Below are 21,687 nucleotides of genomic sequence, written 5' to 3'. Positions count from 1 at the left end.
CACAGGAGCAGCCGCGCTCTCTGGTGCTGTGACCCACACGGTCTCCACCGCCGTGATCGTCTTCGAGCTGACGGGCCAGATCTCCCACATCCTGCCCGTGATGATTGCCGTCATCCTGGCCAACGCCGTGGCCCAGAGCCTGCAGCCCTCGCTCTACGACAGCATCATCCGCATCAAGAAGCTGCCGTACCTGCCTGAGCTGGGCTGGGGGCACCAGGAGTAAGGGCCTGCCCGGGCTCCCTTCCCCGGGGGGGAGCCGGAGCCTCTGCAGGAAGCCCCTCTCAAGGCCAAGGCTCTCGGGAGCTCCGGGGACCCAGGCCAGGAGCTCCGCTCGGTGCCTAGACACACTGGTGATGGGCACTAGAACCATGCAGCAGCTGCTGTGGTTCCCAGGCCTGGGGGACTGCTGGGACCGGGACCCAGCCTGTTCACACCCAGATGAGCCGCTCACCTGCCCCCAAGGTGCTGGGGGAGCGTAGCTTGGACGGGACCCGCGCGGCAGGGCGGAGCGCTGGGCAGCAGCCCTCCCGCCCCCTGCTCAGGGCCGGGCCTTGCTCTCCGCAGGAAGTACAACGTGCGGGTGGAGGACATCATGGTGCGGGACGTGCGTTACCTCACCCTGAACTGCAAGTACCGCAACCTGCAGGAGGTGCTGTACGACACCAAGCTGAAGAGCCTGGCGCTGGTGGAGTCGGCTGGTGAGATGTGGGGGCTGCACAGGGAGCAGGCGACGCCCCGGGGGGTCCCAGAGCGCCTCGTGCCCTGGCCAGCCTGGGCTGTGCCCAGCTCACTCTGGGCCGTGCCAACCATGTGTGCCCAGCCCCTGGGCCAGCACAGCCCTCCTGGGCAGAGCAGGCTGCCCGCAGAGTGGCCGTCGGGAGCCCCTCCCCACCCAGCGCCCCCAGCAGACTCCCGGGTCAGCAGTGCTCTGGCACTGGGCCCGTCTCCCTGGCGAGGGGCCGGGCACTGAGATCATCCTGAGCTTCTGCCCGGCCCTGTGCCAGACGACAGCCCACTCTGACGTTTATCTCCTCTGCCTGTCTGCCATGCCCATTACCGTGGCGACAAAGGATGCTGCGTTACCATGGCAATCTGTAAAGTTTAACGGAAACAGGAAGGCCAGTGCAGCCTCTTTCAGTGGATCCTTCCTCACCCCACTTCAGAGCCAGACGGCAAATAAACAGGAGTGGTGGGGAAGGGGAGGAGGATGGGCCTCCTAACTGCAGAGGGTGGGGCTCAGGGCTCTTCTGTTAGCTGAGACCCCACAACTCCTCACACATGGGCTGGTGCCTGAAGCAGAACCTCTCAGTTCTTGCCTGTGGGCACCGTGGGGCCTTCCTGCTTGCCCCAGAGTCCCAGGCCCTGCTCCAGAGCAAGCAGACCCAAAGGTCCCAGACTCATCAGCCTGGACCCAGCATCCCGTGGGCACACTGGTGGGCAGGGAGCAGACCTGGGCACAGAACGGGGAGTTCAGGCCCAGCTGTAGGAGACCCTGATGGTCCCTTCCCGTTTCTGGGCACTGCGCCTTTGCCCCCTCCCCCGGAGCAGTTATCCCCGGGTTGCAATAGGGGAAACTGAGGCCCAGAGAGGGGAAGGCACTGGCACAAGGTCAGCCAGCAAGCCTGGGGCAGAGCCAGGAATAGGACCCAGGAGTCCTGCTGTCTCCCAGCCCCAAGCTCAGAGCCCTGGGCCTCCCGCATCCTCGTGCTGAAACAGGAAGACCAAGCAGGCTCTGTCCCATGTGGCAGCTGCTCTTAGAGACACCCCACCCTGCCCGGGGAGGGTGGACCCCGGTGCCTCCGGCCTGGGTGGGACTGGGTTTTTCATTTTCAGCTACTGCTCCATGGACAGATGGACGGACAGGCCTGGGAGCCAGGAGTCCTGCAGGGCACACCTGTCCCATCCTCCCCGCATCCCCTCCCCGAGCCCTGCCAATGGGCTGGCAGCCTGAGCTCTCCTGCAAGGAGGCATGGCAGCTCTCCTGAGGGCTCAGGTTTGGGTCTCCACCCTGGGGGCTGGGGAGGGGGTGGATCTAGCCCCCGGGGAAGCTAACGCCGCTCCCAGCTGTGACCCCCAAGCTGACGGGCTGGCGGCCCTTTGGGGCTGGTCTCCTGCAGAGTCCATGATCCTGCTGGGCTCCATCGAGCGGGCCCAGGTGGCAGCGCTGCTGAGCAGCCAGCTGGGCTACCAGCACCGCCTGCAGTACATGCAGGAGAGGGCGCAGGCCGGGAGGAGCAGCGTCGCCGAGAAGCCCCAGGACAAGGCCGGCCACGGGGCCTCCCACCCGGGAGTGCAGTTCCAGGTGAGAGGCAGGGGGCAGCATGGGGATCCCCTGCCCGACTGCCAGGGCTGGGCTGGTGATGGGATGCCCAGGGCCCGCTGCACCCTCACCCCACTGCCATGCAGGGAGCCGCTGGCTGGAAACCCCAAAGCACCCAGCGCTCCCAGGCCTTCGAGAGGCTTCTGTCTGGGAGTCTGTCCCCCCCCCCCCCCCGTTCCTCACGCCAATCTGGTCAAGTCTGGGCTGGCTGTGAGCGCAGGTCTAAATCTTCCTGGCCTGGATGGTGCACCTTGGGCCCCTGCCTACCCGCCCTCCCTCTGGCCTGGGATGCTCTGGATTGGCCTGGTAATGGGGCATCCCAGAACTATGCCTCCCTGAACTGGGCTGGGCTGGATGGGGTATGGATGCCCCAGGCCCATGGTTCCCCATCCCACCTGGCTGGTTGTGGGAAATTCTGCCCCCCCACCCCTGCTGAACTGGGGATGGGATGCCCTGGACTCGCCTGTCACGGGGTCCCTGGGCGCTGCTCTGGAGCTGCTCCCTACGACGCCAGGCAGGACTCTGGGGAAGTCTCCTCTCTGGGAGCAGCCTGTCTGCAGGGCAAGCAGTTCACCCGGCTTCCACCTTCCTGGGTCTGACCTCGGAGCATTCAGCCTCCTCTGCCCTTCCGTGCACTTCCCGCAGCGAGTCCGCCCAGGCGGGGTCCTGGGGAAGCCAGAGGGTCCTGCCCCCCAACTCTGCAGTCAGACGTGACTCTCAGCCAGCCAGTAAAACAGAAGGTTTATTAGACGACAGGAACATGGTCTAACACAGAGCTTGTAGGTGCAGAGAACAGGACCCCTCAGCCGGGTCCATTTTGGGGGGCAGTGAGCCAGACAACCACATCTGCACTTCACTCCATGTCCCCAGCCAGCCCCAAACTGAAACTCTCTCCAGCCCCCCCTCCTCTGGGCTTTGTCCCTTTCCAGGGCCAGGAGGGCACCTGATTCCTTTGATCTCCAACCCTTCAGCTCTCACCTTGCAGGGGAGAAGGGCCCAGGCCATCAGTTGCCAGGAAACAGGGTGTCGGCCATTCTCTGTGTCCAGACCCCTGCACACACCTGCCCTCTAGGGCTCTGCAATGATCATACGCCCTTATCCCACCACCTAGATACTTAAGAACTGCCTAGGGGAAACTGAGGCACCCCCACACTATTCAGAGGAAACATTAAGAACAGTCCCACTTCGTCACATCGTTCCCCATCCCACCTGGGAAACTCGGGGTGGGATGCCCTGGACTCACCCCACCCTACCAGGCTCAGGTGCTGGTTCAAGCCCCCTGTACATGCTGCCCCCAGATCAGCACGGAGGAATCCTCATCGGCCCCGCCACACGGAGCGTCCCGCAAGCCCCTGAAGCCGGCACTCAAGCGAAGTCCCAGCACCTTGGAGAGCCCCACAGGTGAGCCCCCCCGTCCCCGTGGCCCCATAGTGCCGGCCAGGCTCCCGGCTCACTGCCCTTTGCACTAACGGTTTCTCTGCTTGTGTGTCCCCAGCCAGGAGCCCAGATCACTTGGGCATTGCCCTCAAGAGCCTCTTCTGCACCAGCGCTGCCATGGAGCCCGCTGAGGTGAGTGCCCCTCCACCCGCCCCCCCAGACGGTGTTCCCCACCACCATGGCACCTTGGCCCCTGCTCTGTGCCCAGCCCCCACCCGAGGCCCTGGGGCGATGGCGCCCGGCCAGGCCGCTGTGGTTTCCCATAATGCCTCTGTCTTCTCTCCTGTTTTTCTCGTGGCTAAAAAGTCTGAGAATTCAGCACCACCCGAAAAGCGCAAGTTGAAGCGCGTCCGCATTTCCATCGCGGTAAGTGTGTGCCGCGCCTTGGCCAACCACAGGCCAGCCGCCACCCTCCCCCGAACTGTGCTGAGGGCGCCCCACACCTCCAACCATCTGCAGCCTCCCTCGGGATTTCCAGCTGCAGAGCCCTTCCTGGCACGCCTTAATGAATCCCCGGGCCCTGCTGTGGGGTCACCACACCGGCTTACAGGTGGGGAAACCGAGGCGCAAAGGCGGGGAGGGACCTCCTCCCCATGGCCAGGCAGTGGCTGAGCCAAGGATAGAACCCAGGCATCCTGACTCCCAGCGCACGGGTGACGATCAGGGTGGCCCAAGGGGCAAGAAGCAGAAGCATTCCCGTGTTGCAGAGACTGGCCCCGGCCGTTGCCTGCCCCGCCCCTATACAGCCTGTCTGCCACGTGCAGAGGATGGGCAAGGAGAGCGGATTTCCTATGTCCATCCCCCCACCCCACAGACACACCCCCCGCTCCACTCCTGGAGCCATGCTGAGCTCTGGGGACTTTCAGCACAGTATGGTCTCTGATCTGACCCCCACATCCCATTTCACCTTCTCCCAGCTGATCCAGTGGGAGCCTAATTACGCTCCTTCCAACCGACTAATCTGGCAATGATCCACTCCTACCAGCCAATCAGAAATCAATACCTCCTGAGCTGATCTGATTCCCCTCTCCCAGCTGATCCAATGGAAGCCTTTTAACGCTCCTTCCAACGGACCAATCCGGCGACGATCCACTCGGAAATTAGCACATCCTAGATCATCGCTCCTTCCCCTGCCGATCTACCTCCCCTCCCCCAGTGAGCTCTCCCGATTCACGCCTGTGGGTGCTCCCCTCCCGTGCCTTTCTGGCCTGGGATGAGCCAGACTGCAGAGGCGGCTCCGGGAGCCCCTGAGGGCAGAGGAGCACCGCTGAGGGCACGCCAGGCTGCGAGCAGCGAGGGGCTGCCAGCGCAAAGGGGCCTGTGATCCCTCCCCAGAGCCAGGCGCCCCCAACTACATGCAACCCCTTGTGAGAGGGGCACAGTGCCAGCTTTCGGGGGAGGGGGGCTGAGCTTGGAGTGTGTTCACGGGAGGCCCCCAGGTGTAGGAGGCCCGGAGCGAGGGGCGGCAGTCGGCTGAGAGGGGGAGTAACACTGCAGCCAGCTCCCCCCCGGGCAGGCAGACCAGAGAGGCAGATCCCCCTGCTTCTGCCCTTGACCCTGGAGCAGCTGAGCACTGGATGGGACCTGAGGCACAGAAGGACAAAAGCCCAGACCCTCCGAGGTATTTGGGCTCCTAACCTCCATTGACATCGATGGCATGGGAGTTCAGTGTCTAAATACCTTGGGCCTCTGGGCTTGGGGGACTCACCAAAGGGGAATATATGGCGCGGCAGGGACTAGAACCTGCAGCTCCCAGGCTCGAGCCTGAACCCCTGCACCCTCCTTGGGCCCTGGGCCTTGGGCAGGGCAGGCAGGGGGACTGCTCCCTGCAGCAGAGGAGTGAGCTCTGGAGCAGCATGGGGAGAGGGAGTGTGGAGAGCAGGTGTCTGGGGCGTCGAGGGGGGGAGCTGAGCAGTGGGGTGCAGCCTGGCTTCTGTGGCCAGCAGTGTCCTGCAGAGCCAGAGTCAGGGGAGCTGGGATGCAGGGCATGGGAGGGGGGAAATCCAGGTTCAAGCAGGGCACTGTGAGGGGCCTGAGACAAGGCAGGGCGAGGGAGCTGAGCTGGGCTGAAGGGGGAAGAGTGGGGATCTGGGCGCAGCAGGGAGTGTTGGTGGGCCGGGTTGCTCCTTGCCACAATCAGCACTGTGCTCTGAGCCGGGAGGCTGGAGGGAGCCCCAAGCTCACCTAGTCAGTGCCCGATCGGGCACGATCATGCCCACCCTGGCTCCGTGGCACGCACCGGCTCCACGTCCCCACAGCCTGGCTAACACTCCGCCTCCCTCCCTCCCTTGCAGGACCAGTATGAGCTGCCTGGCGAGATGAGCCCCTCCGAGGTGAGTGCCAGCAGGGGCACCATGCGCCAGGCCCTGCCACTGTGGCACCCTGCAGATGGAAGGGCCCTGAGTCCTTTCCTGGGGGCCAGGCCAGCCGGGCCCTGTCCCTCCCCAGGGTGAGGGCCACATTGGTGGGATGCCCAGGGCTGAGTCTCCCTCACCCCTTGGTCAGGAGCTGCCCCTGGGCCAGCTGGCACAGAGCAAAGGGATCTGTCTGCCCTGCTCCCCCGGCTCTGCTGAAGCCCACACTTCCTGGGCGCAGCGAGGGGACCACCCCCCCACACCCACACAGTTTGGGGGCCGCCGGGCTCTGGGGAGCCTGCTCTGCCTTGCCAAGTCCTCATGGCACCACCCGTGTCACTCGCCCAGTGAATATGCCCCTCCCACCCCAGCCATTCCGCCTGCCAGGAGCTGAGAGGTCCTGCTCCCCAGGGCCCCTGCCCAGCTCTGCTCTCCAGGGGGCTGGAGGCAGGGCAGTCCCGCCCCCTGCTCTTCCCCTCCCCCATGCTGCCCATGGGTCCTGTGGAGAAAGGGAGGGAATGTGGGGAGGTAGCAGTGGGGGCACAAGGAGAGGAGCTGGGGAGGGGAGAGGGACTGGCTGGAGAGGCTCAGTCCTGTAGGGGGAGGCAGCTGGGAGAGGATCTCCTCAATTCCCTCGCACTAAATGTTGTCAGAGCTGCCCCTCCATGGGCAAATCCTGGCCAGGCGGGGCCCGGGGGGAGGCCCTGGGCACTGGGGAGGGGAGGCGGAGCCCCCCAGGTGTGGGGCGAGGCTGCGGGGCTTCTGTGCATGTGCCAGGCAGAGGAGGCAGGTCCCGCTGCGGCAGCGGCTGATGGCAGGGCTGGGCTCGAACAGCCCCCGCAGCTCGGGGGGAGCCGCATGCACCACCCTGCTGGGCCACAGGCAGATGCCCGCTCCTGCCAGGGGAGCCCGCTGCCCCGTGCAGCTGAGGGCGAGGAGGCTCTGCCCATGGGCCCATGCAGCCTTGGCCTTGTGCTGAGCGGGGCCAGGGAGTGACAGTCGGGCAGCCGCTGGGGGGCTGTCGAGCTGGGCACGCAACCCCCGGTAACCAATGGGGCCTGCTCCCGGTGGGCTGGATCCAAGCCATCTCCCCCTAGTGGGGGCGTCCCATTCCCCATCCCCTGAGCCGGCCAGTCCTCCACCCTGGAGCCAGATCGGAGCCAGCGTCCTCTAGGGGGAAAGGCTGCATGTCCGATTCCCTGCCTGCCATATCCAGCCAGTCCCCCGGTCCTGGGCCTGGATCAAAGCTGTCACCTCCGTGTGTCCTGTTCCTTGGCCCTGAGCCAGGCAGTGCCCTCCCTTCCCCCCCACGCCCCCCGCCTTGGGCAGGGCATGGGGCTGCAGGTGGAGTATTGGGAGAGCACTGGGCTTTGGACTGCCCTGCCCATCCGTTGAGGCCCACCCTGCCTCTCCCCCCGTCTCTGGCGCTCACGGCCCCTCTGCCTTTCAGATCATGGAGTGGGAGAAGCAGCAGCTGGACCAGCCCGTGAACTTCAACAACAGCAAGATCGACCCTGCTCCCTTCCAGCTGGTGGAGAGCACCTCCCTGCACAAGGTGGGGTGGCCAGGGGTCCCGTGCTCCTTGGAGCGCCTGGCAGCTGGCTGCATGTGCACAGCACAGGGGTGCATTGACAGCCCGAGCCCAGCTCCCCATCTTGTGTCCTCTGCCCTGGGGCCTGGCTCCCCGGGCTCATCAATATTGCCCCTTCCCCATGTTGGCATGGCTGGTTCAGCTCTGAACTCTGCAGATCCACCCCCCATATCCTCTGCAGTGTGCGTAGGGCTGCGTCTCAGCAGACTCCCCCAGTGCGGGGTCCCCTCTGGCTCTCCCAGCCCTGTGGGCCCCAAGCCCCAGTGGAGCCTGGCCAGCTCCCCGCCCCGCAGACCCTGAGCCCCGTCTCTGTTGCAGACTCACACCATCTTCTCGCTCCTGGGCGTGGACCACGCGTACGTGACCAGCATTGGGCGCCTCGTTGGCATGGTGTCCCTCAAAGAGGTGAGCAAGTCCTGGGGTACCTCCCAAACACCCTGGGAAAGGGGGGAATCAGCCCTATGGGACTCATCACATGGAGGCAGGAACAGAACCCCTGAGCCCTCCTGGGGGGTGAGCAATGGTGCCTTCCCCCCACCCTGAGCCCAGGAGCATAGGGTGCCACCAATCTCCAGGGACGGTGTCTCTGGAGACCCTCCTGCACACCGCTCCCCTGTGCTTCCTGCAGCTGGGGGTGGGGGAGAAGGGCCCCAGGTGCCCTCATGCAGCTGGGGACATGGGCGGGGAGAATTCCTCATGCCACGTGGCTGAGCCTTCTCTGCCCCCAGCTGCGCAAGGCCATCGAGGGCTCAGTCACTGCCAAGGGCGTGAAGGTCCGGCCGCCCCTGGCCAGCTTCCGGGACAGCACTGCCAGCAGCAGTGAGGTGGAGGCCGCGGACGTCCGCCAGCTGTGGGACCGGTGTCGGCGCCTCTCCATCCCCCGCGAGTCCAGCCCCGCCGAGACGGACGAGAAGAGCCCGTGAGGGGCGGGGCCGGCGGGTAGAGCCCGCCCCGGCTGCTGATGGACACGACAGACACCGCCAGCCCCCGCGACGGTGGCACCGGTGCCGTTGCACCTTGGAGCCTGCAGGCCTGGCACCCTGCACTGCCAGCCGGAGCCGGAGCCCCAGCAAGCCACTGCCGTCAGCCCTGCCCCCGGAGCTGCCCCGGCAGCCCCCGTGTGGTGAAGAGGAAGGGTGAACCAAGTCCAGCCCCCGGGCTCCGCATGCGAGGTTCTCTGGACAGCTGGCGCGGGGCTCCTGGGGGCAGAAGGCCGTATCCAGCACCACCCCCCGCTGCCAGGGGCCCCTTGGTCCCCAAACAGCACTGAGGGCTAATCCCCCCGCCCCCGACTCTGCAACTGTCTCACCCCCGGGCCCTCCAGCCCCAGCTCAGCCAGTGCCCCTGAATCCTGACCCACAGCTGCTCCCCTCCCCTGGTTACACCTGCCACGGGCTCTGCCCCCCCCCCAGCTCTGCCAGTGCCCCTGAATCCTGACCCACAGCTGCTCCCCTCCCCTGGTTACACCTGCCACGGGCTCTGCCCCCCCCCCCAGCTCTGCCAGTGCCCCTGAATCCCAACCCACAGCTGCTCCCCTCCCCTGGTTACACCTGCCACGGGCTCTGCCCCCCCCCCAGCTCTGCCAGTGCCCCTGAATCCCAACCCACAGCTGCTCCCCTCCCCTGGTTACACCTGCCACGGGCTCTGCCCCCCCCAGCTCTGCCAGTGCCCCTGAATCCTGACCCACAGCTGCTCCCCTCCCCTGGTTACACCTGCCACGGGCTCTGCCCCCCCCCAGCTCTGCCAGTGCCCCTGAATCCCAACCCACAGCCCTCCCCCTTGGCTCGACCTGCCGGTGCTCCTCAGTCCTGAGCCGCAGGCCCCCCCTCGCTAGTCAATCTCCCGTCGAGTCCGTCAACCATGCTACCTCTGGGGGTGGTTTGTGGTACGGGGCCAGGGCGCAGTGGGGAGAGGGCAGCTGGGCTTAGCCGAGGCCAGAGGTGAGTTTGGCTTGGAGCCCAGGGTGAACAGCACAAGCACTTCCCCCCCGCCAGTCTCACTGAGCCCCCCCTCCCCAGCATGGCTGCTCTTGCCTGGCCCTGGGCAGGGTCCCAGGGGCTCGGAGCCGGGGGCGGGCAGCGACCGGGTCTCTCTGGGCCCTGCGCGGGCCAGGATGTAAATACAGAGATTTTTATATTAATTTAATAAAAGGACTTTATAAATAGAGCAATAAAGTAACTCAACGAGCGGCTGCTGCATGCCAGGCACCTCTGATGCAGCTGGGCTGGGGGGTGGGGCACATTGCTACAGCCTGGCACCAGCTGATTTTGCTCAGCAGCCTTGCAACTGCAAAGGGGACCAGCGGGGGGGGGGGGGGAGGAGGGGGAGGGGGGGTGGGCCTGCATGCCGCTCCTACCCCAACCAGCCAGTGGAGGGAGCTGCTGCACCGAAACAGCTGGGGGCCGGGTGGGCTTGGCGGGTGGGACCATGCAGCCCTCCCCACGCCCCAGGAAGGTTGGCAACAGGCCTGGCCTTCCCCACGCTGCTGTGAATTGGGTCTCCCTGTCCCTTCACTGCCAAACGAGGAGCTTGTGTGCTCCCCACCGGGGGAGCCCCGCTGGCGCTGGCTCTGGGGTGGGGAGCTCCCCATGCCGGCTGGCCCCACTCCCTGGGTCGGCACCACCCTGGAGGCAGCTCTGCAGCCAGCAGCGGGTTCAGGGAGCAGCCAGAGCGCACGGCGGGGGGGGGGGGGGGGATGCAGGGTCCTGGCAAGTCGGGGTAAGGGGCTGAGACATGCGTCACCAGCAGAGGAGGCTGCTGTGTTGTACCAAGGGGAGGGTGAGCGCCCAGAGTGGGGGGGGCTGGGGCAAGCCGCAGGCCGCGAGGAATGGCCCAGACACAGCCATGGGTGGGAGAAACCTTTATTCCGAACAGGAGCCGGGGTGAGCCACCAGCCAGGTGCTGGGAGCCAGTAGCACGGGCCCCCGCACAGGACAGCGCCAGGCCCAGGGAGCCCCAGTGCAACAGGCTTGGGTGAGTGACTGGCTCAGCCTGGCCCAGGGCAGCCCTTTGCACGCCAGGAGCAGCGTGCATGCCCCAGCCATGCAGCAGGGCAGGCCCATGGAGCCCGTGGTCCCAGCCTGCCCGGCCGCCTACTGAGTCAGCCTGCCTTACCGCGGGGCATGCTGGGCCCCGCCAGCTGCCCCCGCCCTCGACACATGTGGCCGGGCGGGGTGGTGGGTCACCTGCCCAGCTCATCTGTCAGGTTGCGGGGTGGGGGGGCGGGTGATGTGCCCAGGGGCTTCACAGCTGGACCTCGGTGCGGTACAGCGGCAGGGGCGTCTCGCCCGCCTTGGCAGCCACGCCGCGCTTGGCCTTGATGACCAGCAGGCCCGCGTCGGTGAGGGCACAGCTGACAGACAGGGGGTCCATGTCCTCGGGGAGCTGGCACCTGTGGGTGAACGTGTTGGAGACGGTGCCGTCCTCTGCCACCTACCAGGGACACAAACACCCCGTGAGAGCGGGCACGAGCCACGTTCCTGCTGAGCACAGCCCCGTTCAGCCCCGCCCCTCCCAGGAGGGGGGCGCCATAGGGACTGGGGCAGGCGTGGGGGCAGCGGGCAGCTCCCTGCTCCTGTCCCAGCCACCCCATTCCCGCCGTGCCTTGTTCGCTCCCCCCGACCCCAGCTCCTCACCTTCTCGGCCTGGATGATGATGTGGTAGTTGTACGTGGTCACCACCACGTCCTGCGGCTCGAACTGGCTCACGTCGGCCGTCACCTGGTACGTGTCGCCCCCGGCTCGCACGTTGCTGCCCAGGCTGCAGGGGCGCACGGAGCCCGCAGACCCTGCACGGAGCGGGGCAGTGAGGGGGAGGGATGAGGCCCCAGGAGCCCACAGAGGCCCGGGGGCTGCACCGTGTGGCAGGTGCTGAGACGGCCTGGCGAGCCGTGGGGGTGTCAGTAGGAGCTATGGGAGGGGTCACAGTGGGGTGTCGGGGGGCAGTGGTGGGGGGCAGGCGGGGGCTGGCACCCGGCAGGCAGGGGGAAAGCCAAGCTGCCTCCTCCCATGGTGGACTGCTGGTGCAGCGAGTGTGGCCGGTGCTGGCTGGGTCTGTCACCCCGAGGTGCCTTTGCAGCGGGGGGGGGGGTCCCTTGATTTTGCTCAGGACAACCAGGCTAGTTGTCGAGCAGGCATGGGGGAGGAGCTGCCGGCTCTTGGGGCTCTCTGGCTTTTGGTAGGGGGTCTGCTGGCAGTCAGGGTTGACTCAAGGGGGCATTTGACTAGCAAGCCAGGGTCGGTGGGGGGGTTGCTGAAAGGGGGGGGTCTGAGTAGTGGGAGATCAGAGGATTGATGGGGGTGGGATCTAGCTGGCAAGCCAGGGGCTGGAAGGGGATCTGGCTATGGGGGGGGGGATGATTGCTGGGGTGGGGGTCAGGCTAGTGAGGGATGGGAGGATTGAGTGTGGGGGGGTTGGCTAACAAGCTGGGGGGGCCTGGAAGGGGAGCATGGGATGAAGAACCCTCACCCCAAAGGGTGAGCACAACCCTGGGCCTCTGGGGATTGCAGAGGCTGACTGGCCACCCCACACCCCATGGGGGCTGCATCTCCCTCCCCTCCCTGGGTGTAAAGGCAAGGACCTGCCTGGGTGGTCAGGGGCTTTGAACCAGCACCATAGCGCTGAAAGCACAGGCCTCGCCCACTCGCCCAACAGGAGGGATTCCGGGAGCTGGTAGCAGTAGTAGGCTCTCACCTTCTTTGGCCCACGAGCCCCTCCCCACCGTCCTGCCCCTGTGCAAGCAGTGGCTATAGCACCCTGAGGCATGTGTGGGGTTGGGTCCCCCCACACCCACGGCCCCCACCTGTGTATCCATAAGAGTCCCGGGCCCGCGCGGCGAAGGGGCCGTGGCGCAGGGAGCTCCTGTCCCCCTCCTCCCCAAAGCGCCCGCGGGGCTCGAAGCAGGGCTCGGCGGGGGGCGCGTTCTGGCTGTAAGTGCTGATCCGCTCCGAGCGATAGGTGGAGGACGAGCTGACGGACGCCATGGCGCTGGTGCCGGCCCGCGGAGGAGACGGGTCACTGCTGGGAGAGGGAGCGAGGGGAGGGGCGGGAAGGCGGCCAGAGCCTGGAGATGCCCATAATTAGCAAGGTGTCTGATGGCACCGGCCCCTGGAATGCGAGATAAGGCGGCCCTGTTCCCAGATAGCGCCTGGCAGGCCCGCATGCATGTGGAGAGTGGGGGGGGCCAGCATCACCATGGCCACCGCAGCCCCCGGGGATGGAGAAGGGGCTGGATCCCCTTTGGAGCAGGGAGGGGGACTCTCGGGCAGGACTGGCCATGGTTGGGGTACTTCAGCAGGACCCTATGGCGCAGGAGGCAGGACCCTGGGATGCCATTCCCTCGAGATCCGGCCCGCTCAGAGGTGGTCACCCTGGCCCCTGCTGGCCATTGTCCCCGCCGGGGTCGGGCCCCTGGGGAACGCAAGGCGCCCATGGAGGGAAGTGGATGAGACCCACCAAGGACGCGCCCACACGGCACTGCAGTAACAAGACTTGTTTTATTCAAGGCCTGGCAGGACGGCCACAGGCAGCTGGGACACAGGACAACAGAGAGCGGCTCTCAGCGGCCACAGGGCCAGGCCGGCGGCTCACGGTCCCCAAGCACAGTGCGAGGCCACGCGGCCCCGGGGTTGGCTCCTGGGGACCAAGACAGGGTCCATGGGACACTCCTCCCCACTCCCAGCCTGCTGCCCCACGACACACACTGCCCAGCACATCCGTGTGTGTACACACACATCCCTCCCCTCACATCAGTGAGTACACACACCCCTCCCATCACATCTGTGTGAATACACACATCCCTCCCCTCACATCGGTGAGTACACACACCCCTCCCCTCACATCAGTGAGTACACACACCCCTCCCATCACATCTGTGTGAATACACACATCCCTCCCCTCACATCAGTGAGTACACACACCCCTCCCATCACATCTGTGTGAATACACACACCCCTCCCCTCACATCGGTGAGTACACACACCCCTCCCATCACAACTGTGTGTGTACACACCCCCTTCCCCTCACAGCCGTGTGCATGCACACACCCCTCCCATCACATCGGTGAGTACACACACCCCTCCCATCACATCTGTGTGAATACACACATCCCTCCCCTCACATCGATGAGTACACACATCCCTCCCCTCACATCTGTGTGAATACACACACCCCTCCCATCACATCTGTGTGAATACACACATCCCTCCCCTCACATCGGTGAGTACACACACCCCTCCCATCACATCTGTGTGAATACACACATCCCTCCCCTCACATCGATGAGTACACACACCCCTCCCATCACAACTGTGTGTGTACACACCCCCTTCCCCTCACAGCCGTGTGCATGCACACACCCCTCCCCTCACATCGCTGACTACACACACCCCTCCCATCACATCTGTGTGAACACACACACCCCTCCCCTCACATCATGTGTGGTCACACCTCCTCCCCCTCATACACACACACACACACATCCCTCACAGCAGTGTGCATGCACACATCTCCCCTCAGACCTGTACAACACACACACATGCGCGCACCCCCCCCCCCACATTTGTGCATGGACATGGACACCCACACCTCACCTCCCGGCACATACACATCTCCCCTCACAGCCATGTGCCTATGCACATGCCCACCTCTCACAGGCGTGTGCACACACACCCACCTGTATGTGGGCAACACAAGCACACACGTACGCACACCACGCGGCCACATGCCTGCATAGCCCCTTCAGGTGAAGTGCAATCGGAGTCACCCGCTCCTGCCACAGGCTGGGGAAGGCCCAGGGACTAGCAATTGCCCAGCGCTGCTAGCCACCCCCTCCTAGTTGCCTTTCCCCTTCCAGATGCTGCGTTATTAGGTTCTCTGGGGTGTCGGGCAGCCCCTCTGTGAGCCAGGCTCCTTAGGAGAGAGCGTGCTACAATGGGTAGGGCAGATGTCTGGGGGTCAGGACTCCTGGGTTCTTTTCCTCATTTGGGCAAGCCACTTCAGCACCGATCAGCAAGGATATGAAGGAGACTAACTCCCATTGAACTCAATGGGCATTCAGTGACTAAATACCTTTAAGGATCTGGGCCGTCCCCTCCCCGGGCCTCTGTTTCCCCAGCTGTCATAAAGGGGTGATGCCCACGCCCTGGGCATGGGCAGGGTTAACATGGGAGTGTTTGTGAATGTGCCCAGAGTCTCTCGGACGGGAGGGGCTAGCAACCAGCATGGTCTCCCACCACCTCTGCCCCACGGCTGCAGCTGGGAGCTGCCCCTCTGACGGCCGAGTCTCCGGCACGCTGGCACATGGCCACTGTCGCCCACTCCAAGCAGGGAGCAGGGGCTGGCGGAGCTGCCTTATGTTCCTGGGGGAAGGGGCGTTTCAGACCCTTGCAGGTAGTGCCCATCTGTGTGTCCGGGGGAGCCCACCTGCCAGTGTCTCCCAGAGCGAGGGAGGCTTCAGTCCCTTAGAGGGTGGGGAGCCCACAGCCTATCAGCAAGGGGGCCAGAGTCCATGGTGTGAGGGCACGGGCCGGGGGCGGGTGCTGGGACCAGACTCAGACTCATTGCTCGGGGGGCTGCCCGACAACAGCGGTGGGGAGCGGCGTGTGGGCACTGCTGGGGTGGGGCACAGTGGGGCCTGGGCTATGTGGGGAAACGTGGGGTGGGGAGTGCCCCAGGAGAGACTGCTGCCCAGGGCCCATATAGACCTTAGCCTGAATGGGAGGGAAGATTGAAGGGGTCCGTGGCAGAGGGTTGGGGAGGAGCAGGTCAGCTTCCCCTTCCTCCCCCAAATCCTGGGGTTCCCTGGCCGAGTTAAAAGAGCCAGTTGCTCCCCCGGGCCCAGCGAGAACCACCTCCCCCCCGAGCATTTAGATCTAGTAGCCCACCGTGCCACCCACTCAGGCTGGCTCAGGCACCAGGGCCTGGGGAGAAGCTTCCAGCCCAGCCCGTCAGGGGTGCAGGGTCTGGGGCTCGCAGGCGAGCAATCCAGAGAAGGCACAGAGCTCGCTCGTGCTCGCCTCTGGGCCCAATCCACAGCCTGGGGGAGCCAGGGGAGGCTTTTCAGTGTCTTCAAAGGGCTTTGACTCAGACCTTGTGCAAGCAACCCTACAATAACAAGCCAGCATGCTCAGCCCAGCACTTGTCAGCAACCCTACAATAACAAAACAGCATGCGTGGTCCAGTGCTCTCAAGCAACCCTGTAATAATACAGCAGCATGCACAGCCCACAGCACTCGTGCGACCCTACGATAACAAACCACCAGGCACAGTGGAGAAAACCTGATTCCACGTCCCCTTGCTGTCTGCTACAAGGTCACTGCAAGCGCTAAGCCTGTGCCAGCCATTCTGGGACACCGTCCCCAAGCCCTCAGGCCCCGCTGCCTGCCCCTGGGCTGTGAGCAAGGCACGTGCCCGCTGGCGGAAGCAGGTTTGGCCTCATGTCACCCGGCTGGAAAGTCACTGCTGCCTTCGGGGAGCAGCATCAGCCCTCCAATCAGGGGCACGTTTCCTCCTCAGGCCCATGGCCTAGACGGGACAATGGCACCCCCCGCCTCCCTGGGTCAGGCAGCTTCCCAGCACAACGTGTCCCAGTGCCCTGGGATCCATCCCTGGACCCCGGACACTGACTCTCTGGCCCAAGAGCTTGCTAACACCCTCCCACATCCCCGGTTCTCTGCAGGGAGACGGTGACAGCTTGACCCCCATTCACTCCCCATCCCGGGCCCTGAGCAGACGCACTGGCCAGAGACTGGGGCAGTCCCGGGCAATGCCCGGTGCTACTCAGCATCCAGCGGCATCTCTGAGGCAGGCAGACGCTCTGCCAAGGTGCAGGCACGGACTGGCTGCTCGAGAGCCAGGTTGGGGCGCGGGCCGAGCCCCGGGGTCAGATGCAACCTCCCCTTGCCCAGAGTCAGTTCCTCAGGAGCTCCACAGGCCAGGCCTGAACCCTAGTTTAGGCACTTGATCAGCTGGTTGAATTTCAATAAAGCAGGAGGGGGCAGGCCCTGCTGGGAGCTCTGGGGACCTGGGGGGCAGCACAGGGGCCCCAGGCTGCCTCATACCCTAGGGGCTCCCTGCACCCAGGTCCCGCACTGGCTCCTGCAGGAGGAGTTGTTTGGCACATTTGGGGACTGCAGGGCAGTGTGAAGTGTCAGGGGAGATCGGGGACTGGGGAGGAGAGGGTCCCACGGCAGCCAGGCAGCAACGCTCACGGCCCACCCGTTGCTTTAATGAATTGCATTGGTAAACATAACGTAGCAGACACTGGAATGGCCAGGGTGCAATCCGGCACTGGGGGGGGAGACAAGCCATTGTGTGTGCCAGGGGGGGAGAGGGAAACCGCCCATAGAGTATGTGTCGGGGGGAACTGGACAGGTCAGTGGCGGGGCTAGGGAGGGAACAGGCTACAGTGGCGGGGGGGCAGGCAATTTTGTGTGTGAGAGGTGGAAACAAGCCACTGTGAAGCGGGGACAGGGGACAGGCCATTGTGTGTGGGGGCAAGGGGGACACAAGCCATTGGGGAAGGCCATAGAGTGGGGGGAGCGGGAGGGGGAAATGACAGGCCACTGTGTCTGTGTGGGTGGGTGGGTGGAACAGGCAGGGGGGATGGGACAAGTCATAGCTTGGGGGGGGACACAAGCCATTGGATGCATGGGGAAGGCCATGGTGGGAGGGAATGACAGACCATTGTGTACCTGTAGGAGGGTGGAACGAGCCAGTGGGGGGGGGAGGGATGGGAAAAGTCATAGCTTATTGTGAGGGGGGATGGACACAAGCCATTGGGTGCATGGGGGAGGCCATAGCATGGGGGGTGGGAAGAGTGGCCAGGCCAAGCACACCAGGGCCTGGGCCCGCCCGGGCTGGCCATGGGGGTTGGCTAGAGCAGAAGGGGCAGAAGCTGCAGCTCTCGCTGCCCAAGGTAGTCCCCTTGCTTGGGGCCCTGCCCTGTCCCTGGGAATCACTGCTGGGAGCAACGCAGGGCGAGCAGCCCCATCAGCACCCAGCCAGTCTTGCTCCAGCTGGCAGTGCCTGGGTGCTGCCCCTGCAAGGCATGGTCCAGCCCCCCCCTTCCCCCTGGGCACCCACACAGGCCCAGGGGCGCTGCCGTCCCTTCCTAGCCAGCTCCCCATCAGGGCCCTACCTGTGAGCACCAGCTAGCAGCCAAGCAGGACCCTTAAAGCTGCAGGATCCCTTAACCATGAACAAGCCCAGTTTGGGGGTGGCTGCCACGTTCTCCCCCCCCACCTCGCCAGGCTGTGGGCACACGCACAGTGCAGGGGCTCCGATGCCCAAGGTCTCCCAGGGTCACACGTGGCACCATTTAGCGCCTGAGTGAAGGAGCACAGACGTGAGTCCTAGTCCACGCACCCAGCCCAGCCCCCCCGCGCCTCTCAAACATCAGGGGCTGGTGCCTGCCGACTTGTTGGAGCTACAGCCTGACGTGGGGCGGCAAATGCTATGGGGCCATCACAGCCACGACAGCAAGGGAGAACCTGCAGGGCGAGGCTGAGATCCCGCCGGGCCCCTGCATTTCCACTGGGTGCCAGGCTCAGCATTCCTGAACCGTAAGGCCGAAAGCGGCAGCTGCCAGGAGCCAGCCACAGCCCCCCTGCCGGAGGGGAGGGGGCTCCCACCTCAGCTAGAGGGACAGGAACCTGCGGCACTCACCACAGCTGGGACTTGGGTTTTGTTTCCCACTGGCCTGTGGCAGGCGCTTGGCACTGTTGTGTACGCTCAGATCTGCGTGTGCGCCCCGGCAGACCCAAGGGCTGGCAGTCAGCTCCAGGGCTGGATTTGGGGCGGGCATCAGGGGCTAGGTTTGATCCCAAGCTGGGAGCAAGGCTTTGCATGAAATCCCACGGCCATGGCCAAACCAGAAAAGAGCCCATTTGGATCCAGCCCCCAACTCAGACCTGGGGGCAGGGCTGGATCTCACCCCAGCCCAAGCTTCCCTGGGGCTCGGAGCAGAGGGTCAGCTCTCCAAGGCAGGAATGGGGGTTGTAAAATGCTGAGCACCCTCATGAAGAGTGGGGGTGGAGGGCATGTGCATGAGCACGTGGGGGGGTCTGTGTGCATTTGTGTGCACACATGTGGGACCACAGGTGCATGCCCGTGTCTGTGCATGCAGAAAGTATCCCTGGGATCATTCGAAATTACTCCAGCAAGGGGAACGTGAGCTCTACCCACTGCCCAGCCCAAGACGGCAGCTCTCCGGAGGCCAAGATGTCCAATGGGGAAGTTAATACTTAATTGCCAAGCCTGGGGTGGTACCAATCCCTGCACCATGTCACCCTGGAGCGTCCCCCAACATTCCCGGCCAGGGCCACACAGAGACAACATACAAAAATATAGAAAAAGATCTGCTCTCGCGCTCCCACCAACTCAGACCGTGCCCCCTTGTCCCGGCAGAGATGGCGATTCCTGTCCAGCTCCGTCCCGACAAACCTGCTCTGCCCTCGGCCGTCTCCTTGAGTCGGTTCACGATATAAAACCCAGTATGATAAAAGCAAAGAGCTGGTTTGTGCCAAAGGGTTGAAAAACGGCCTCCCAAGTCAAGTGCAGAGCAGCCCAACACAGTGCTCTGAGCCGGGGCTTGGGGGGCCGGAGCAGGGGGTTTAATCTTCGTTAGGAATGTACACGTGTTGCTTTAACAGCACTAGCCAGGCCCCCCGACAGCGAAAGGCGCCTCCCTAGGGGTTCGGAGGTGGGGTGCAGAACATGCTCAGAACCGTCTCAGATGGCGTCACGTCCAGTTGGCTCCAATTCAGGGCTTTTGGTTATCCCCAAAACACTCCCATGCAAAAAAACAGACGAGGGGGGAGAGAGAGAGAGACGCAGCAAGCAAATCCATCCGGTGGCCGGCCGCGAGGCCTCAGGCTTCACCAGTCTCCGCCAGTGGGGGGGGCTGGATTTTCCTTCCACCATCCTCCTCTGCCCAGCTAAGGCTCACGCCAACCCCAGACAGGACTCGCCCACAAGAAGAACAGGGAACGGGGCCCGGAGGGGGGCGGGGGTGTCACGGAGTGGGACAGAAATGGCAGGTGAAGCATGCCACAGACCAAGACCAGTTCACTGCTCTTCAGCCTCCTCCTCCTCATCCAGTGACACCACCCCCGAAGAGGCCACGTCGGAGACTTTCCTCCGAACCCCGCAGCTGTCCCCGTGCAGTGGGCATGCCGTGTGGTCGTCCTTGCAGGACAGGCTGTCGTCCCCCGTGGGCGAGAGGCAGGACTCCGTGCAGGACATGGAGTACAGGGAGTCCTGGCACTCCAGCTGTCCTAGGCTCTGGAAGGCACTTTCTCCAGTCTGAGGGGGCAGCTTGGAGAGGAGCATCTCCTCCCCTCCGGCCATGGAGCCCAGCAGTTTGGCGGCCAGTTCGCCCGGCGAGCCCAGCTCCTTGAGCAGCAGGCTGTCCTCCAGGCTGCAGAGACTGGAGCACAAGGTCTCCGGGGAGATGGTCTGGGAGGAGTCGCTCTCGGGCTCGCAGGAGCTCTGCCGGACGCTGAGCTGGCACGGGTGGCTGCGGAGGAGATCCTTCAGGAAGGAGCCGGGCGGCAGGTGGCCTGCAGCATCTGCAACACACAAGGGGGGACCTGGCTTCAGCAGCACGGTTTCCCCCTCCCGGCCTGGCCTCCCTCTCTCCCCACAGCACCGGGCGGGGGAGTATCCTGGCAGCCGGCTAGGCAGTGCCAGGCCTCCTGCATGTGCCCAAGGGGAGAATCCTTGCTGCTGGGCAGAAGTGGATTAAAGCAGGTCTTTCCCCCCACCTTGGCTGCTTCCCCCGGCCCTTTCACTCCCCCTCCCCACATGGCCCCCAGGGAGGGAGCTTTCTGTCCCATGCACTGCAACTCCTCTCCCATTAGCTTTAGAGACGCCCTCCCCTGCTCCAGCCTGGCTGCCTCTGTCTCTCAACAACAGCTGCCTGCAGCCCCATTGCAAACAGCTGAGATGCGATACCAGCTGCAGCCAAGGGATGGGTGAGGGAGGGAGCTGTGGCCAGGACACCAGCAGCTCATCATGCACCCAGGACATTGACCAGGCCAGCAGTCGCCCCGGACAGATGGGGCTGCTGGCAGCTGTGTGCATCCAGCCAAGTAGCTGTGTCACTGGGAACATGAAGGGTGGGGAGCCAGGAAGTGACAGCATTATGGCTGACCCAAGCCAGGGCTGGGCTGGGCTGATCTCTTCGGGGGAGGCCTTTGGAGATCCCGCAATGGCTAGAATAATGCCACAGGCCCAGCCCCTGGGAAGCAACTTGTGGAAAAGGGTGACTCAAGGAAACGCAACAGAAACAAAGGTTTCAGAGTAGCAGCCGTGTTAGTCTGTATTCGCAAAAAGAAAAGGAGGACTTGTGGCACCTTAGAGACTAACCAATTTATTTGAGCATGAGCTTTCGTGAGCTACAGCTCACTTCATCGGATGCATACTGTGGAAAATACAGAAGATGTTTTTATACACACAGACCATGAAAAAATGGGTGTTTATAGCTCACGAAAGCTTATGCTCAAATAAATTGGTTAAACAGAAACAAACACATCCCAAGGACCTGAGCATGGGCTAGAGGCAGGGCTGGACCCTAGCCCCACAGGGCCCATGCCTTTAAGCCCCAGTGAGTGCTGCGCTCCTGGGCAGCCTCTGACCCGAGCCAAAGCCCTGCTCACCTGCAAGGACTACGGTCCAGGTTCTGTGCAGTGCCCAGCATGCTGGGTGCACAGACCCTCGGGAAATCTGCCCATGAGCGTCCCCATGGGAGCTGTGGGGCATGTCGGAAACCCTGGCCCTTAGCTGGGTGCCTCAGGGGATCTGCAAATCAGACCCTCTGAGCGGAGGGGTATTTCGGCTCACTTGGCAAGAGGCCCTGCAGCTTGCCCAGCGCAGAGACTCCCCTTCTCTTGCCCCTGTAGCCTCTGCCTGGCTCTCTCCACCCCTCTGGATTGGCCCTGCACTCTTTTGGGCAGCTCAGTGACGCCTGGCTGGCCCCAGGGAGA

General features: G+C 64.2%; 3 protein-coding genes across 5 annotated transcripts in view; 1 reads left to right on the top strand and 2 right to left on the bottom strand.

The window, feature by feature from the left end:
- CLCN2 (chloride voltage-gated channel 2) overlaps positions 1-9,187 on the top strand; it is a 45,350-nt gene extending 36,163 nt beyond the window's left edge. Inside the window, exons 15-24 of one of the 3 annotated variants that reach the window (XM_073359223.2) lie at positions 6-219; positions 565-698; positions 2,118-2,302; positions 3,619-3,721; positions 3,816-3,889; positions 4,064-4,123; positions 6,052-6,090; positions 7,562-7,666; positions 8,021-8,107; positions 8,431-9,187. In XM_073359223.2, the coding sequence (XP_073215324.1) occupies positions 6-219; positions 565-698; positions 2,118-2,302; positions 3,619-3,721; positions 3,816-3,889; positions 4,064-4,123; positions 6,052-6,090; positions 7,562-7,666; positions 8,021-8,107; positions 8,431-8,625 (1,196 nt within the window). In that variant the 3' untranslated portion in view covers positions 8,626-9,187. Of the gene's footprint in view, positions 1-5; positions 220-564; positions 699-2,117; positions 2,303-3,618; positions 3,722-3,815; positions 4,124-6,051; positions 6,091-7,561; positions 7,667-8,020; positions 8,108-8,430 lie in introns of all 3 variants that reach the window. The other 2 variants (XM_073359224.2, XM_073359222.2) reach the window with 2 other exon arrangements.
- A 1,360-nt stretch (positions 9,188-10,547) lies between these two features.
- On the bottom strand, positions 10,548-12,833 carry LOC140916857 (heat shock protein beta-7). Its single transcript, XM_073358746.1, has 3 exons — positions 12,504-12,833; positions 11,338-11,489; positions 10,548-11,134 (listed from the first exon to the last, which is right to left on the bottom strand). The coding sequence occupies exons 1-3, from the start codon at positions 12,682-12,684 to the stop codon at positions 10,946-10,948; spliced, it is 522 nt and encodes a 173-aa protein (XP_073214847.1). The 5' UTR covers positions 12,685-12,833; the 3' UTR covers positions 10,548-10,945.
- A 345-nt stretch (positions 12,834-13,178) lies between these two features.
- The window catches only part of FAM131A (family with sequence similarity 131 member A), a 42,992-nt gene continuing 34,483 nt past the window's right edge, over positions 13,179-21,687 (bottom strand). The window contains exon 6 of the mRNA XM_073359221.2: positions 13,179-20,271. Within this exon, the coding sequence (XP_073215322.1) occupies positions 19,769-20,271 (503 nt within the window). The 3' untranslated portion in view covers positions 13,179-19,768. The remainder of the gene's footprint in view (positions 20,272-21,687) is intronic.

This window comes from Lepidochelys kempii, chromosome 9, assembly GCF_965140285.1.
Source record: "Lepidochelys kempii isolate rLepKem1 chromosome 9, rLepKem1.hap1, whole genome shotgun sequence".
NCBI classification, from domain to species: Eukaryota; Metazoa; Chordata; order Testudines; family Cheloniidae; genus Lepidochelys; species Lepidochelys kempii.
Note: the sequence above shows the minus strand (reverse complement) of the source record. Positions and strands in the feature narration are given on the sequence as shown.

Excerpts from the sequence above, each read along its gene's own strand:
- LOC140916857 (XM_073358746.1), bottom strand. The coding sequence starts at position 12,684 with ATGGCGTCCGTCAGCTCGTCCTCCACCTATCGCTCGGAGCGGATCAGC. Across the intron at positions 11,490-12,503 it reads GGACTCTTATGGATACACAG|GGTCTGCGGGCTCCGTGCGC; the intron begins GTGGGGGCCGTG and ends CGCTCCGTGCAG. Across the intron at positions 11,135-11,337 it reads TCATCATCCAGGCCGAGAAG|GTGGCAGAGGACGGCACCGT; the intron begins GTGAGGAGCTGG and ends TGTCCCTGGTAG.